The 19,120-nt window shown below is 35.4% G+C and overlaps 1 protein-coding gene across 2 annotated transcripts in view; it reads left to right on the forward strand.

Annotated features, from left to right (window-relative positions):
* Positions 1-19,120, forward strand: part of PTPRK (protein tyrosine phosphatase receptor type K) — a 569,502-nt gene that overhangs the window by 295,671 nt on the left and 254,711 nt on the right. For both annotated transcript variants that reach the window (XM_027086803.1, XM_027086811.1), the window contains exon 5: positions 1,168-1,283. In XM_027086803.1, the coding sequence (XP_026942604.1) occupies positions 1,168-1,283 (116 nt within the window). The remainder of the gene's footprint in view (positions 1-1,167; positions 1,284-19,120) is intronic.

Here is a 19,120-nt window from a genome sequence, read left to right on the forward strand (position 1 = left end):
CACCGGGTTCTGATTGTTCCCAGGTGATACTAATGCTGATCGTCTTGAGTTCACAATTTGAGAACCACTGTTCTAGCTTGTGTTCTAGTGCAAGCATTCCTTTTTCTGAAGCACCTACTGAGGTGAGGCACTGGAGAAGGATGTAGCAGGCAAAGGTGAAATGATTTATTACATGTGGTGTATTCTAAGAAAAAGGAGAAATTATCTCACTCAAAGTTCAAGCTGGTTTACTAAACTCCTTCAATCCATTCATATATGAGAACGGTGTTTCCATCTACTGTTCATTTACACTTCTTGAAAGAAGATATTAAAGAAGGGCTTTCATGAGTAAACAAGTTAAAAAATACAGAAATTGAGCACAACAGTAGTTTCATTGTGATATGATCCTTCATGCACTATCTTTACTCACTGAGGCTTAGCTTTTCCCGTTTATGTTTTCTTTCAGTTGAAAACCTGAATAAGCTTCAGTTTTAAAAGGTAATTATAGAGAATGCTTGTTTGACAGTCATGTAACTCATGTATATTTTGATGGCAGTCATCACTTTTTTGTTGGTCTAATATTTCTTTTGGGTAACTTTCTTAGGACTATGAAGGAATAAGAGGTGGATTTAACAACAGTTAAGCTAATACTCTGAGAGGAAGAAAAACAGTCCCTTACCTTGTTCTTTGAAGTACTAGAGGATTATAGTTATTGAAATTTCTTTAGAAAAGAAAAGAAAGATGTAACTGCTTAAATTGTAACTTAATAGTTCAACAGCCATGTATATGTCAGTTTTTGAGCTGTCATTCTGTGTTTTTCTTATAGTTTTCTATTACGCTCTGCTTTGTGCCTATTTGATCTCTTTTGTTTGCTTTGACTTGTAACTATTATTATCACCCGTATGCAACGTGCTACAGGGGTCCTCCAGCAGTAATCGTTGGGTGCTCACTCTGTATAGAATTGCTCTAGCAATTATGGGGCGATACGTAATAAAGCTATTTAAAAAAGAGAACTTAGTGTGAGAGAGGCAACAGTGTCTTTCAGCACAGAGAAAACTGAAATTTTCGTCCATACCACATTAGTCTTGGCCAAAGGTAAAAGTATGAACAACATTATTCTGTTGGGAAAAAGTAACACGGCATGTTTTCTTCATGTGGAAAAAAGTAAGTTTTTTCTTGTCTTCACAGATAAATCTCCTCATTTCCTCCGTCTGGGGGACGTAGAGGTCAATGCAGGGCAGAATGCTACATTTCAGTGTATCGCTACAGGGAGAGACGCTGTACATAACAAGTTATGGCTGCAGGTAAGGCCGCATTGGCAGCTGAACTAAAGGGTACACTTGATTTTTTAAAAAATCACATATTCTTTTTCCCTGTATATGTGTGTGTGGGGGTGGGGGGTGGAATATGTGTGTGACAGGTTGTCTTTTGTGTAGGTTTGATTTAATTCGCTGCAGATTCATTTCAGATATTTCCACTTTTGGAATGGAAATGTATAGTTAATAAGTATTTGGGTGAGTTACTCATTAACTCCTTAGAGAATCATAATTCTCTAATGTTATGTCCAAACTGTAAAAACAATTTTTCTAGATCCATTCAAAATAGGAAAAAAATGAAAAATGTCTCATTTAACATTTTGAAAACAACTTACAAGAGCATAGTACTTAAGCAGGAACTGTCATACTCTGATAAAGTTTTCAAAAGTATTTTAAGAAACCTTTGGGAGTATTTCTGGAAATGTGAATTGGAAGAGAGCCAACTAAAATTGTTTTTCAGGATTTTTGTGTATAAGGGTTAATCACAGATCTGAGGACAAGATATTTGCCTTGCACATAAATCCGCAAAAAATGTGTATTTAATGAATTGCAGTTTAGCATACATGTTGGGGAAATGTAAATGGTGCATACAAAGAGCTTTAAAAGAATCTGTGAGAAAACAGTGACTAAGGAATGTGCCATATCCTCAGAGAATATCTGTCAATCCTAGGACAGAGGTGGGTGGGGAGGTGGGAGGAGCTAAGAGCAACTAAAGCCTTGAGGCTGGACCTAGGGCAGAATATTTGAAGCTAGAATGTAAGAAATAATATTCTCTGAGCACCTTTATTATTATTATTATTTAATTCTGTTTGCATCAGAATGAGGAAAGGGATTTAATTAGTTAGAATTTTAAATTCCTGAGAATGCCAATAGAGACCAAAAAGGAAAATCATTACCTTAGTTTCTTGAACATAGACATCAGGCTTTATTTTATGATATCTTTAGAGAGAGAAAATTAGTGTCAAGGATCATCATTAGGTTTCAGGAAGTTGGGATCATAATTATAATCAATGATTATTGAAATCATACCAGTATAATGCCTGATATTGTACTGGGTGTTATAAATGTGTTTTTTCATTCAATTCCCACATCCAATCGGATGTTATAACAGATGTATTTCATATAAATCTAATTATAGCTACTTTTGTAATTTATTTAATATGTGCATATCAGGATACCATCCTGAATACGTGAAAAGGAAATGTACTCTCTCCTTTTTTCCCTGTGATTATGCTAATTTCCACTACAGGTATTTAAATATAAGATAATTCTTCCTGTAGAGTGTATTGTATAATGTACAACTTGTTTCATCATCTAAACATCTAGTTAGAATCCCTCTTACTTTCTCTCTCAGCCTATATACTGATAGTATTAAGAATGTGTTTAGATATATTTTCTAATTACTTTGCTAGTCGTTTGTCATTTAGGTAGAGACATTTTTGGCATTTAATTTTTATTGTTACCTATATAGTCTTGTCTTGGAGAACCAGAGACTCTGCAGTCTGCCCCTGGGTTTACGCCCCAGGATTTAATGGGACGTTGAAATAAAAAGGGTTTTGTGTACTTAGACACCAGCTGCCTTGTGGCAACAAAGACTTTCTGGCCCCGCTGGTGTGAGTGGGTTGCAGTCAAAATACTGCTCACTTATTGTTTGTTTCTTACTTTTGTAAATTGGCTCATTTCATTATAGTTTTAAAAAATTTTCCTCTTGCCATTTTTTAAATAAAGATGAGAGACAAAAGTATTCTGTTCAATTTCTGTTCTGCTTTCTTTTTTCTCCTCTTCTTTCTCTTTACATTTTCCGAGGTGAACTTATATATTTCTCGTCTATTTTGACATTGCCCAATTCTTCAGCAATTTACATGCTTATTCATGAAAAAGCTTTTCTGCCTTTTTCAATAATACCACTTAAATTACCTTAACTTATTCCCTTGAATCATTCTTCTCCATATTTAAGAAACATTGAAGATTATCAATTGCCTGGTTTAGGGTTGTTTTCAAATAAATAAGACTGAGACATAGAGATAAAGGTGTAGATATATAGATGTAATTGATATGTGTACATCTATAGAGTGAGTGAATCAGAAAGTGGCCAATGATTAAAAAAAATGATCCATCTTTTGCTGAAACTAGTAGAAACATAATAAAGGAAGAAGAATCTTGATTCGACAATGCATCTATAGGCCAACACACACAGATAGATGTCAAGTTATTTTTGCTTGGTGTAGAACAACTTCCTAAAGGTCAACGGGCCCAGTTCTTAATTCTAACCTTAATTCTAACTCTTTAATTCTTATAACCCAGTTAATTATATTGGCTTAGAGAATTCATTGAACTTTTCCTGACCATAGATTTTTTTATTTATTAAAGGAGGTGTGGGTAGAGACCAAAATCCCTTCCAGCTGTAAGATGCTAAACCAGGTCTCTACATTATTTTTGATGGTCTGAGACATGGCTTTGATCACCTTTTTTTTGTTTCATGGAGGAATGTAAATTTTTTTTTTTTTTTTTTTTTTGCTGTACACGGGCCTCTCGCTTTTGTGGTCTCTCCCATTGCAGAGCACAGGCTCCGGACGCTCAGGCTCAGCGGCCATGGCTCACGGGCCCAGCCACTCCGCGGCATGTGGGATCTTCCCGGACCGGGGCATGAACCTGCGTCCCCTGCATCGGCAGGCGGACTCTCAACCACTGCGCCACCAGGGAATCCCCCTAAAATTTTTAAGTTATTAGTTTTGTGTGGGAAAAAAATCATTCCTCAAATTAAGTATCATTGTGAGAACAACTGCTTAAAGTTTCTGCTGACTGCTGTGAACGAATGTACTCTGAAGTAACTCAGAATGAAAGGTCTTTGCATCCTATTACAAAAGTAATGGAATAATGGAGTAGCTGTTACACCTGCCATGGTCAGGTGTAATAAAAATGGCCATCAACTTTTTATGTCCTCCAAATCATTTATATAATATAATAATATTGAGCTTCAATTGGTAAATGTTTGAATATGGTGTAAAAGAGCAAAAACTAGAAAGCTTCCAATTTTCTATTTTAAATGAAAAATGGTACACTACAACTGCCATGAATACCTGATAGTATATGACATTCAAAGTAATTTATGTATAGAAATACATTTAGAGAATAACTTCGCACTTGTTTATTGTCTTTAGCTTACAGTTGATATTTCAGTCATTTTTATTGTTTAAAATGACATACAAATTAGGTAAATTAAAGAATGGAGCATAAAAAAGCAAACACTTAGTGACTTACCTGAGATAATCTGGGATAGTCCATAAGACATATCATAGTGGGTCTGCTATATCTTTAGGGAGTGTTCTTCTTGTTTTTTTAATATTTATTTATTTAATTTATCTTTTTGGCTGCGTTGGGTCTTAGTTGCCACACAGAGGCTTTTCTCTAGTTGTGGTGTGCAGGTTTTCTCTCTCTAGTTGTGGCGTGCAGACTCCAGAGCACATGGGCTCTGTAGTTTGTGGCACGTGAGCTCAGTAGTTGTGGTGCGTGGGCTTAGTTGCCCTGTGGCATGTGGGATCTTAGTTCCCCAGCCAGGGATGGAACCCTCGTCCCCTGCATTGGAAGGCAAACTTCTTACCACTGGACCACTAGGGAAGTCCCTTTACAGAGTTTTCTTTCCTGCAAGATCTCAGATTATAAAATTAGAGAGTCTTAAAAGAAGGTCATTCACTCTAGACATTTAGAAAACAATGACAAAATACATAAGCCAAATTAACCTCCTTGCACATGCTGAGCAAACTACTGATGCATAAAACAATATGGATGAATGTTTTTAAAAGTCCATTGGTGTAGCATTATGCATAATGTATATAGCACAACCAAAAGAAATACCTTCGATAAAATATATCATGCTCTAGTGTTAAAAAAAAAAAAAGTCCATTGGTGTCAGCAAGCTATAAATCTGGTGAAATCATGAGGTTTTGTGGGATGTAGTTTAAAAAAGTATGTTATGCAGTTCATATTGGATAAGGGAGTTGGGATAAAGTCTTTAGTTGCTCCTAGAGAATTTCCAAATTCATTTTCTTTCATAACGCTCAGTGAAGTAGCTTGCATTCTAGATATGAACACAACTTTTTTTTTTCAGCTTACAATTTGCAGTTTTCCCCACATGAACAGATGTTTTATAATGCTTACAACAAGTTTTAAAACTATACCATTTTGTGTTCCTAAGGAACCCCCAATGGTAGAGAATTTGTGGATCATAACTTAAGGCTTATGATAAAACCCAGGTTATAGGAAATAAGATCATCAGTGAGATTTTAATGTACAATTTAATGTTTAATGTTTTTCAGTGTTCAATTTATAGTGAAATAAAATAATAAAAATGTCTGTTTATATTCCTGAGAGGTACCAGATAATTTTCTCACAGGAAAGAAAAAAAATAGGTTATATATGTTCGTGGGTTAAAAATTTTAGTCACGTCCTTTTTATTTCAACACAATAATATGGATAGTAGATAAAGTGATCGCAGGAAAAAGTGAATATATAAGGGAACAATAACGTATGACACAGAAGTTCCACTCCTGAGTAGTTACATAAGAGAAATAAAAGCATGTGTTCACAAAAAGACTTGTGGAAGAATGTTTATAACAGCTTTTTTATTCATTACAACCAGTAATTGTAAAGAACCCAAATGTCCGTTAACAGGAAAATGGATAAACAATTTGTGGTTCATTCACACTACTCAGCAATAAATTAGAAAGCGTGCACTACTGATACCAGGACTTATAAAGCTCAGCAATGTTATGCTTTCTGGAAGAGAAGAGACACAAAAGAGTGCATGACTCTCTAGATGCTAATCTATGGTGCTAGAAATCAGAACAGTATTTGACTGGGGTTGGGGGGTGATTAGGAACCGGAAGTGAGCAGGGAAACTTTTTGAGGTAAGGTAAATGTCATATAGCTTTATTGAGGCTTTGGGTCTATGGGTGTATATACATTTGTCAGAAGTTAAGATTTATCCAATTTGCTGTATATAGTTTACTTTAATAAACCATGAATGAGGAGAAAGTGAGTATATGAAACATTTCCTCAAATACCCAAATCACTGGCAGTACTAATCATGCTGTAGATCAGCGGTCCCCAACCTTTTTGGCCCCAGGGACCGGTTTTGTGGAAGACAGTTTTTCCACGGATGTAGGGGGTGCGGTTCAGGTGGCAATGCGAGCGATGGCGGGGATGGTTCAGGTGGCAATGCGAGCGATGGGGAGCTAAGCCTTACCAGTCCGTGGCCCGGGGGTTGGGGACCCCTGCCGTAGATGGCGATAGCCTAGTACAAACATTACCTGCATTTTTGTCCATCTTGTCCATTTGAAGTCATTTGATTAGGTTCAAGGGTGATTTTTAATCATCAGTGTAAACTGAAATATAGAATAAAGCATGTTCTGAGTGTTCTATTATCAGAACACGTTATAACGTTCGAGGATGTGAAAGAGTTGAAACAGGAGTTGGACTGTAACTTACAAATTAGTATTCTTTCATGAAGGTCCAGTGTAAGTGGACACCTACATGACAAGTCAAATAGAACCCATTGCTGGAACATCTGTCAGACCATATGCTTTGGCCTCAGGTTCAGTGTAGAAACTAAAATGCTAATGACTCCATCCATCATTACAGAGCTTGGTGGGCATGCATCATTGGGTTGGACAGAGAAATTCAACAGTGGAGTTACTGAAAGCAGGGAATTGTGTGGGGAGATTTGGTGGCACCGTTCATTTTGGTGAATTGAAATGAGGCTGTTTAATGTGTGACTGGTAATTCTATGCAGATTGCCATCAAAGCTGTGGCAGTTGGGCCAGTCTTTCAGTAATCTCCCCAGGTGCTGACACGGTGCCTCCTGAGTAGGCCTGCCAAAACAGGAAAGTCAGCCATCACTTTGCCCTTGGTGAGGCTCGTCACTGCTAATGTAGTGTGATACAGCTAGTTTCTCAGCCAAAGGAAATGTCATTCCTTCTGGAGCAATAGATAATTAAGCAATACATTGAGAGTAAAATTAGTATAATTAGGTGCAGATTGCTCTAAAAAACAACCAGAGAGAGGCTGACCTTTCGCAGTACCAACTGTTGCCAGCTGAGGGTCAATGAAAATGGTTGGTCTGAAACTTCTGGCCATAAAGTGTTTTATCTATCCAGGCAAATGTAATAGCCTTGTTCCTATACTACATGGGAACATCGTCATGTAGCATTGGAAATGAGAAGCATGATTTTTTAAAAAATGAATAATTTGAAAGTACAAAAATTTTGTCTGGTGAAATATATCACTACAGTGTTTCAAAGGCCAACTAGTCATTGCTCACAAAGCTCTTTTTGATGCTGCCATGCTATAGTATTTTCCTGTATCTATTTATACTGTCATATGAAGTGCCTGGAACCTTGTATCATGTTTAATTTCCACAAGAGATTTTACTATCTCTGAAACTATTTCTTTTTGAGAAAAAAAAATCTGGTAATTTTCCATTTATTATAATGAAGGGAAAATGTTGGAGGGAATTAATCTATGCCTAGAAACATGCAGTTTACAGTGGGCAATTCATTGAGAAATAATTTGAGAGGACTATTTCAAAGCCAAACTGATTAAACATTTAATATATGATCAGCTCACATTGGATACCGTGGGGGTGGGGAGAGAAAGGAATGAGATAATGTGAAATTGTCCTAATGTCTAGACTTGGTGAAAGTTCTGACATTTTCGAGATTGGCCCTAAGAGTGGCTGACACATATCTGAAATATTAGAATAACAAAAGGCAGCATATAATTACTAGGACATTTGGTAAAGTTGAAGAAATGATGTCAGAATGGCTAAAGGTACATCGTATAAATATATCTTGAGATTTGTGGGAGACTGGATAAGTTTCTTAAAATCTTAGAATATTGGGAATATACAGGAGGGATTTAGTTTGTTTTTTTATAGATAGTAAAGTACGATAATAACTAGTGGTTTGAAGCTATTTGGTGAGAGATATAAGCTGATTATGAGGAAGACCTTTGTAATTGTAGGGCTGTTGAAACCTAGAATGAGCTACTGTAGGAGGTAGTAAAATTAGGGGAAGTGTCCAAGCATAATCTGGTTAAGTACTTGCTAGAGATGTAGAGGACATTTAAGCATGAGGCTGAATGCTTTTTTAAGATCCTTTCAGCCCTGAGAAATGCTTGTATAACCGAATAAGAAAAGATCATATGGAATCTAAGCCCAGTGCTTTTTCAGAGTTGAGAGAGAGCATCACAGACTGAAGTGTTTGGTGAAATCATTAAAGAAGATTTGATAGAGTCTTTGAAGGACATATAGGACTTGGATAAGCAAGGATTAAGTGGGCATGGTTATCACTGCGGTTTAGTGTATGTGTGTGCTGGTGGGGTAGGAACATCAAGAGAAGAATCTTCTTGAAGTGTAAGGTTCACAATGGGAAGTTGAGGTAAATATAGTTTATGGGAGGGTTGGGACTAGGCCATGATGGAGACAAAAGCAAGAAAGAAGCTACTGCTGGCAGTACAGACATCAAGTAGTGAAGGCCTAGGATTGGACAGTGCTGGTGGATTTGGAAAAAATGTGAGGAGGGGAGGAGAGGGACCAATGAAAGAAGACACAGAGTTTGGGTCTGGTTGGTACCAGGTGAAAGAATTTGGAAGAGTGAAATAATAAAGATGGCTTTTAAAATTTCCTCAAACGTTTATTTTTTACAGCCGGTCTGTGAATTTGTTTTCTCATTTTCTGTCTGGGAACTAATTTACCTGCTCCACGCATTTGTTTACTTTTTGCCCCTTCTGCCTTGATAATTGCATATGAGTTTTCCTAAATAGGAGTGAAAAATGAGGAGACATTCCCATTCCTTTTGACTCTTTAGCCTTAAAAAAATTTTACCAAGACAGTTTGAAGCTTGTGGCCAAATTAGAAACCTCTGGGTGTTCCCGATTTCACTTAGGAGAATTCATCTGTGGGAAGGCTGTTGGTGCTTTCAGCCTTGCCTTCTGTATCTTGTGGCTCACAGAACAGGACCCGTGTCAGAGAAGAGTATTAACCATGTCTGTTGTGCTTTCCTGACTCCTTGTAAACTGATAGATGAACGCTAGCCTGCTACTTAATTCTAATTTTCTCTGTTTATCCTGTTTAAGCATTAGTGATTTTTTTTCTGTGTATATGCTGATTTACAATTAATTCTGCTCCACTTAAGAGACCATGTTCTATTTGGTAGCTAATGGCTATCACTCTTATCAGTCCTGCTTTTCCTGAGGACCTTGTTTTATTTGAGTTCATGGCATTATATTCTTCCTTCATGGCTTCATGTAAAGAATTATAATCATTGGTCTTGAAGTAAAATCACTGACCAAGTATCATGGATTGTAATGTTTATCTTTTACCCTTGGCATTTTGGGTGTGTATTTATGTAACAATGAGCATCAGAAAGTTTAATCATATTTAAGTTTTAGAACTTCCAAATATTCCTGAGGTCATTTTGGTTGGCTTTGTGTGGCTTTCTACCATAAACAGTTCAGTGCCTTAAAGATACGATGCATTCTTTTCCTTCTTCAATAATTCATAAACTCTGAGTTTGTTGTCTACAGATTACATAATTGACCATAAATGAATGATGTGTGGAATAGTCTTTATCTTCTTTATGTATCCCTGGAACATGACTCGAAAGGCCTGGCAGTCATAGAAGCTCAAGGATTTCTTCTTATCAATATCTATAAATAACAATTTACTGCTTTTTCTGTACAAGAATAATGCACTCTCCTACTGTTCTCAGAGCTGCCCTTTCAGTGTTTTTCAGGTCACGTCAAGCACTTTACAACTTTCCATTGAGCTCCTGTGATCAGTGTTACAACATGGGGCTCTGGCAGTGGGCTGGGTTTCTTCTTTATGAAAAGCAGTCTGATTTAAAGATAGTATATTTATAAAATTCTTTTATTTGAAAATAAAACATAGAGAAAGCCTCACAAAAATGAAAAACTATGACTCAATGAATTTTTATGATACCCACCACACAGGTCAAGAGAAAGGCTTTGCCAGTCATCGTAGAGGCTCTTTCCAAGTGGTCCATCCCAGACACAAATGAGCCATCTCTCTACAAATGATAAGTTGTAGCCTACCCCTACAAATAATAATCATCATGACTTTCAGCCCTTGTATTTTTTTCCTGTTTTTTTTCCACTTACATATATTTAGTCTCCTTAGACACTATAGATTAGTCTTGTCTATTTTTAAAAATATGTCTTTTAGAATCCCTTTAATCTGTGTGTTTGTCCTCTCTTGTGTTTGTCACAATTTATCTGTTGAGGAACCCAGGCCATTTGACTTGTAGTTTTCACACAGTCTGCATTTTACTGATTGTATACAAATGTCCTCTTCAGTTCAACATGTTCCTTTGAGTTTCCTGAAAACTGGCAGCCAGATCTAGAGTCAAGTTTGATCCTGTGGCAGTGCTAGAGGAGGTGCATGGTGTGATTACCAGAGGCACAAAATGTCTCCTATTTCTTTTTGTGATTCTGATACCAATTGATGCTTAATGCCTATATTCATTCCTGGTGGTTGTAAATTGTGATATTCTAATTTTATTATTTCTTTTGTATTTTGTTTAATTAATGAAGACACACTTATCATCATCTCCTATCTGGCTGCCCAGTGTCATAGTTCATTTTAGGAAGGGCATGGTAACTTCTCAAATCTTTGCTTTAATTATTGGTTTTCAATATAATTAGTTGATTCCTATCATCCTCCAAAGGTGACTGATTCTTCTTCCTCTTTTTTTTAATATCAAGAACTTATGGATTTAGGCATATTTAATAGACTTCAATTCATTGCAATTAATACTATTTTTAAGACTCAAATCATCCCAGGTTGGCTCCAGTGTCCATTTGATAGAACTTCAGTAATCTTCGATAGCTTTCTTGTATTGCTATCTGATGTCAGTGTCATCTTGCACATTTTCTCTTTCAGACCTGGTGCCCTGTTTTACAATTTTGAGAAATTATATTTCAGGACCGTTATGTGAATGCTGAGGGGTATTCATTGCTAGATCTTTTCAGTGAACAGAACTAAGAAAAATATACATATATATTTAAAGGTAAAATAACTGTTAGTTTATATTAATATTTCAAATTCAAGCCTAAAGTTTTTCACTTAATGTTTTCTTTATTACAGTTTGTCAGTTACATCTTTTTTTCCACACTAATATTTTTGGTTCTCAATGACACAGAGAAAGAGACAATTACAATATCCCATAATCACTCATTTTAAAATCTCATTTTGAATACTTGTACCCTATCTCCATTGTTAGCATAGAGCCATTGCATATTGTACTCTCTCCCATTTAGCTCTTATTTGGTGTTAGTTCTTTGTGTAGCTATGTTTTTTAATGTTCATCATCAGTATGTATGTCATGTCTTAGTAATTTTGGTTGTTTGAAACTTATTTTCTGGGAGATTCCACAGGAATAAGCTCATGTAAATAATATTCCCTGAGTTCTTGGATGTTGATAATAGTTTATATGTGCCCTTGGTTCTTATGTCAATTTTGAAGGTTATAAAATCCTTCATTTGCATTTTCTTTCCTTGAGTAACTTAAATGTGTTACTTCATTTTCTTGTGGCATAAAGCCTTGCTGTCAAAGTCTGATAATAAATTTTCTTTTCCTTATAAGTCTCCTACCTGCTTTTCTAGATAGTCAAAGGATTTTTTTTCTATTTCTTTAAAGATTTTAGTTTTGTAAGAATCTATATCAAGGTAGCAAATACATGGTTACCCAGAACTTAAACTTCTATAGGTATTTGATCAAGAATATCTATCTAATGGTGATATTTTGCATATCTCTGTTACTACATCATGCTATGGACTAGCATTGTCTTCTTTACCAATGACACTGGAGTTCTTTGTACCTTTAATCAGATTAGGGAACCAATTCCAGAAAACCCAGAACCAAACCAAATCAGAAAACTCATCCCTAAAATTCTTTTCCTCCAGAACCATTTCTGGTAACAAAATCATCTCTGTTAGTCAGGGTTCAAACATGAAAAGCAGATCAGAAGGAGAGACGATAGATAGATAGATAGATAGATAGATAGATAGATAGATAGATTTTCTTTTTTTTTCAAGAGATTTGTTGCAAGGAATTGGTTTATGTTATTGTGGAACCTGGCTGGGCAAGTCTGAAGTCTGTAGTCAAGCACTTCGAGAGGGCAGGCTGGAGTATTCAGGCACAGACTGAAGTTGCTCTTCACAGGTAGAATTTCTTCTGCTTCAGGGAAGCCTCAGATCCATTCTTAAGACTTTTCAACTGATTGAATCAAGTCCACCTAGATTATCTACGCTATTCTCCCTTATTTAATGTCATTTGGGTATGGACTTTAATCCCATCTGCAAAATACCTTAGTAGAGACACCTAGGTTAGTGTTTTGATTGAATAACTGGGGACTGTAGCCTAGTCAAGTTGATACATTAAAAGACCATGACAGTTATCAAATATATTATTCACTTAGATATTGTTTTGATTATTATCTTCATAATATTGCTATTACTAGGATTTGCAGTTAGAACGTTTGCACAATTGTCTCACCTAATATTCTCAGCGTCTCTGTTGAATAAGCTGTTACAAATTGATATCCCCATTTTTAGATGAAACGGCAGAGATCTGACAAGTAATGAGAAACTGTGAAGCTAATAAATAGTCATTGCAGGACTAGAACGTAGGTATCATCTCCCATAGTTCCATCTACTTACTCTGCCCTCTTGTGTGGCTCCTCGTATTGTTCACCTTGTCCCAATATTGCGAAAACACCTTCACTTCTTAGGTCAAAGTTCATTTTCTTGTTTAATACCTGACAGTTTTTGTGAAACTTGGTTAATTATCCTGATTCTAGTAATTTGCTATCGCCAGCACATTTTTACCCTATGTTATATCAGAATTACAATATTTGCCTCCTCTTTCTTTTTCTGTGTCAAATATCATTTGCCTTGTTCAGTACTTTCATTGCCGTACAGTAAATATGTTGTGAACTTAGTATTGTAATTTTAGGGTAATTTCTCCTAGAGGAATGCTATTTTCTTTTGGTTTAATCTATTGAAATCAATATAATAATTTCTAACGGATATAAATGAGTGCTTTTCTCAAAATAGTAAGTGTTTCTAATTTTAGAAATTTATAAATTTCTAAACCTTTAAGTTTGCCATGATCCTTCATTTTTCTAAAATTCTTTGATTTAATTGTTCAATAATAATGATGATGATGATAGCTTTATCATACCTATGAGAAAGAAAAACATTTCATATGGCAGACAAGCCCCAGTAAGGAGCCCCCAGGTCCTTGGAATTAATTTGGCTGGATTGTTGTATGAGTCACATCAACCCTACTTAATTATGGTGTGCAAATTTACAGACGTTAGTTTTGGAAAAAGGGCAAGTATTGACAAATTATATGCGGTCCTCTTAATATTATTCAATAGGAACTTAAATACCAAACATAGGAAAACAGTCTCTTTCCAGTTTCTCCAACTCTAAGAGGATGGAGGAAACCTGTATCATTATGTGCCCAGGAAAGGCAGTGAAGAATAAATAAAGCAATAAATGTAATTTAATTTTTTCTTCAAGTCAGTAGAGTGAAATAATCTCTGCAAGGGTTCTAAGTGCTGCATTATTGAATTTAAAATTAAATTGGATTAATTCTATTCCTCAAGCTTTGAAAAGAGAAGCTGAAATAAACTGTTCCATATTTTAACCATATCACATTAGCTTTTAGGATTTCAAGTTGAAAGTAAGTAATAGAAAACCAAACGTATTACATCACTTAACAGGAAGTCCAGAAATAGGGGGGCTCTAAGAGCTGTTGACACCATTTTATTTTATTTCAACTTTAAATTTTTCTCAAGAGAACAAAGTAAGGGTTTATTAAGTGGTAGTACACTCTCAGGGGGAGAGTGGGCAGACTCAGGTGAGTAGCTGCCGACACCATTTTAGAGACGTGATCAAGAACCTGATCCTGTCTTTCTCCTCAATGTGCCATCCTCAGCATTTTAGTCATGACATTGAGAAAAAGAAAAGAGGACCCACTGTGTTTTCTCTAGAAGTGAGGAAACCTTTCTGGAAATGACTTGGCTTATTCCTATTATTTCTCATTGGCGAGAATCACACCCATTTTTAGACCTGTCAACTTTTCATGGGAACAGGACCTCCATCATGTTTTCAACCAGTGTCTCAAGCTGAAATATCTTGATGCATAACCGAGGGATCTTGTAAAAATGCAGATTTTGATTCAGTAGATCTAGAGCGATCTCTAGACTTTGCATTTGTAACAATCTGACAGGTGATCCTAATGCTACAATTTATTATAGATACTGTGAATTAACCAATATTACCACTACACTACTTTATGCCAGGAACTGAACTTGTCAAATAAATACTGCATGCACCCTGCATGATGAAGCTTACTTAGTTTACTAGTGGAGTCATAATAGTAATTCCAGTGACTTGCCTAGAGTTACTTGGTAAGTGGAGTCATAATAGTAATTCCAGTGACTTGCCTAGAGTTATTTGGTAAGTGACGAGTCTCAGCAACCTGTACTGGAGACAGAATAAATAAGAAAGCATGACAAGGATCTGGGGAGGAAGGGAGAGGAATGAAAAAACAAAGTGCTAGGTTATAATCCTTGGATCATATAATTTTGTGGTTCATTTCTTAGTATTTCTCAGGGTTGGGGATTTTGAAATGGAGAATCACATAAAAATCTCAAAGCAGGATAAAGAGCCCGGAACTGAAGAATATAAGGTAGAAAACTATATGCAAACACTGCTGTATAAGAGATAAATTTACCATTACTTCTTATTTCCTTCTTCCATAGCCCTGCCTACTCTGCTAAATTGATAGCTTGTAGGCAGGCAAAGACCTATTAGTTTGGATTATAAAAGAAAAAGTTATTATTTTTTACTTCTGAAATATACATATCATGAATTGCTACTTTGAAATGTAATGCCTTACTGAAAGTAAATAAAGCAAATGAAGTAAATAAAGCAAATGAAGTAAATAAAGCAATGTCTAATATAGTAGATTACATTTCTCATTGATACAATGCATTGATCAAGGCTCAACAACAAATAATCAACTCACTGGACTGTACCTATGATACAAATGAAACAAAAAGCAGCTTTGGTTTATTTTAGAGGAAATACTACTGGATTTTGTGTCTTTAAACCTAGTTTTGAGTTTTAATCCTGCTACTAACAGGCTGTGTATCACATTTTTAATCTTTCTGAATTCTGATTTTATAATCTTTAAATGGAAATGACTATCACAGAAGGTTTGTAATAGAGAACAGTGACAGAACCAAGGTAATAGCTAATATAATATGAGGTACATGGAGATGCTTATTAAATGATTTTTGAAGAAAAATCTGAATATTATGACTCTATAATTATTTTTATTGTTATTTTATTTCAAGAGATAAATAGCACCTAAGTGTACTATGCTCATTAATTATAGAAACAATGTGTATCCTATATAAGCATATATAGTTATGTTAGTATAGTAATACACACAAATACAAACACAATGTAATCAACTTTGTGATCTCCTGATGGTCCTCAACATCTCTGAGTTCAGAAAGAGCTTGGCATAAATGATCTCTAGATGTCCTTGAGGTTCTGTATTTTTGTAGCTTCCTTTTATTATGAATTTTAATTAATGATTTATATATATTTTGTTATACAAATTTATGAAAAACTAAGGAAGTTTTACATGACTTTTGTCTCTAAAACTACCAGCGATTTTAGTCCATTTTAACAAAGAAGTTGAGTACCCACTAAATAATGATAACATACTACATATATGATGCTGTGGAAGAAAAATACAAAATTTGAAGCCCTACCTTCAGGATGATTTCAGTACACAAAAAGGTAAAAGGACATATATAGAATATATTGTAGAAGAGATTCAAGATAGAAATGCTGGTGATTACATTTTTATGATGATCTTTGAGTTTTTGAGACACTATTCATGGTAATTTCAGTGGGAATGGAAAGTGAAGAGTATGTATAAGTTGATGAAATGTGAGGTTGAGGCAGAGAGGACGTTGTTAGATTTCATAGCTCGTGGCACTGTGGGCATCAACTAGGAATATCTAAGAGCTTTTGGTCTCCCTTGTTGGGTAATTCAGATTTTTCATGAGAGCAAATGACTGATTGCAGCAAAAGTCAGTAGTGTTCTTGTAATTGTTGCATAGAAATAGTGTATATCCTGTATTGGCAGTGTATAACAATGGAAAGTTTTTAAGAATCCAGAATTCTTTCAGGCTAGTGAAAATCTCTGAAGTGGCTGCTTGTAAAAGTAAAGGGTCAGAAAGTAAGGTCTCACTGACAATGCGGAAGATTGAAAGAATAGGAGACAATGTCCCGGGCAATTGTGATTCAGACTGAGAAAAACTATCTTAGCGTAGGGACAAGGTAGTAACGAAGGCTGTTGGGCATCACTGAGGCCAGAGTGAGTTTTGGGATCACTGAGAATATTCACAGAACTATGGTGGAAAGGATAATCTGACCTGATAGATAACTGACTGGAAGGCTCTTTGGGCAAGCTGGGAACTCTGGAAGTTGAGAGGCTGTTGAGTGGGATAGTGAAAGAGTGGCCTGCAAGTGAGGAACCAGGATAAAGGGTAAGAAAGTAGAAGAAAATGTGCCCTCCTTTGAGAAAAGTTTGGAGGAAAGTGTTATTGTGAGATGAATGTCAATTAAGATGGAAAGATGAAATAATAATTATTCAGAGGGAAACATTAAGGGTACTTAGTAACTCTTCACAAGAGAAGACGGATTTTTGAAAAAGACATGGTGTTAAAAGACGTGAGTGTTGTGTGTGCACAAGCAAGATGATTTAGAAGACAAGGTGGGCAGCAGGAGTTGGCTGGTCTTGCTAAAGGAAGAACTGAGAAAGGTGATGGAAGATGGAGAGTACCACTGGAGGGGTAAATTAGGGGAGGATGAGGTGAGGGCATGTACCTGTCTAAACAGTGCTGAGTCATGGTCTGCCTTCCAATTAGGAAGATGGTATCAAATGATATGATAATTGAAAAACAAGCTGTTTGAGATTCTCATGTGTAAAATTTTTGTTTGTTTGTTTGTTCATGTGGTTTATAGGGAAAGAGAACTTAGGCTAGATTTTATGGATTTATATTTTAGGGCTTTTGAGTATAAGCTGCTTTTTCTCTTTATTATTATTCAAGGGAATGAGCAGAGGATCTTGGTGCAAAAATCATGGAATATGTGGGTCAGGAAAGAAGAGTCAACAAAACACTGAATGAGTGAAAAATTTTGACTTTAGTCAAAATTGGGACTTTTTTATCCTTAGGTATATATGCATATACAGGCACATACGCATATGTATAACATAATTTGCACATATATATCATTTCAGATATGGAGAAGGGTGTTAAAGGTACAGTGGATTTTAGGATTTTAAAAATTATTAAAGTAATAGGGTGATTCCTTTATTATTTACCTGTTTAAAAAATGCAAAGTGTTTCAAACGTACAAAAACAATTATAAAAAAAGATAAATTGACCACTAACATACCCACCACTCTAATTTAATAAAGTTGACATTTTTCATTTTTGTCTCCTATCTTAATTTTTGTTAAGGATTTTTCTTTTTTTTTTTTTTAGATTTAAACATGTATTTCAGTGGAATGCAGGAGATGTTCAACTTTTTTTTTTTACCAGGACTGGTTTTAGTTTGCTTAGTTTAACTGCCACATTGAATTTTACTGAATGGATAAATCTCAGTTTATTTATCCACCACTCAGGAATATGTGGATCTTTCCCATACTTAACTATTACAAACGATTCTGAGTTCAACATTCTTGTACGTATCTGTGTGATCACACATAGAAGAGTGATCCAAACATAGAAATGTAGAAGTGGAACTGTTGGGTCCTAAGTTTTATGCATCTTCAACTTTACTAGATAGTTGCAAATTATTTTCTAAAATGACTGTAACCATTTACAATTCTAGTAATTTTATGGTTCTGTTTTCCATATCTAGTGATGAAATGATATTTCAAGTAGTGTGAAAGGGTACCAGGAATACTTAGCATTTTACCAACAAGAAGTTAGGATGAGGCTCATGACCAATTCTCTCTCATAGTTGTAGCTTTTCTTTGCCCTTTGTGCTATCTTTGACATAAAGAATTTTTAAATTTTAGGTTGAGGATCTCTTTTCATGGTTATTAGACATACACATATTCTCTTTTTATAGCCTGTCCATTTTTTGATAGGGTGGTTTGTCTTTTTTCTTATTGAACTGTAGATGAATTTTACATAACCTGGCTATTTATCTTTTGATGATTATTTTCATGACAAATATCTTATTACAGTTTGTGGCTTGCTTTTTTCACTTTATTTATGATGTCTTTCAACATATAGAAGTTAGAAATTTTATTATATTTGAATATTTCAACCATTTCCTTTATGGTCTTGTGTGAGGCACCCTGATACTGTAAATATGTTTTTCCAATAGTTTATTTTAAAAGTTGACAGATACGCTTTTAACTTTTAGGTTCCTTTGATTATTTCTTTTAAATGGTATAAGTTGGCTGTCATTAATGCCAAAGAGATAAAAATTTGCAAAGAGTACAGATTTTGGTTTGACTCTAAATTATTCATTAGTATTTTATAGTCACGATCGCATGCTACACATTTAGAATAGACGCATTGGGCATGGTCTCAGTCTCCTGAAGGGGACAAACCTATTAAGCACATGCAGTATAGTATAAGGACGAAAAGAAGACTTTATATATAGGGAGTCTGGCAGAAGGGAGGGGGCAGTGGATC

This window comes from Aethalodelphis obliquidens, unplaced genomic scaffold (genome assembly GCF_003676395.1).
Source record: "Aethalodelphis obliquidens isolate GAN/ISIS:26980383/991018 unplaced genomic scaffold, ASM367639v1 scaffold3, whole genome shotgun sequence".
NCBI lineage: Eukaryota > Metazoa > Chordata > Mammalia > Artiodactyla > Delphinidae > Aethalodelphis > Aethalodelphis obliquidens.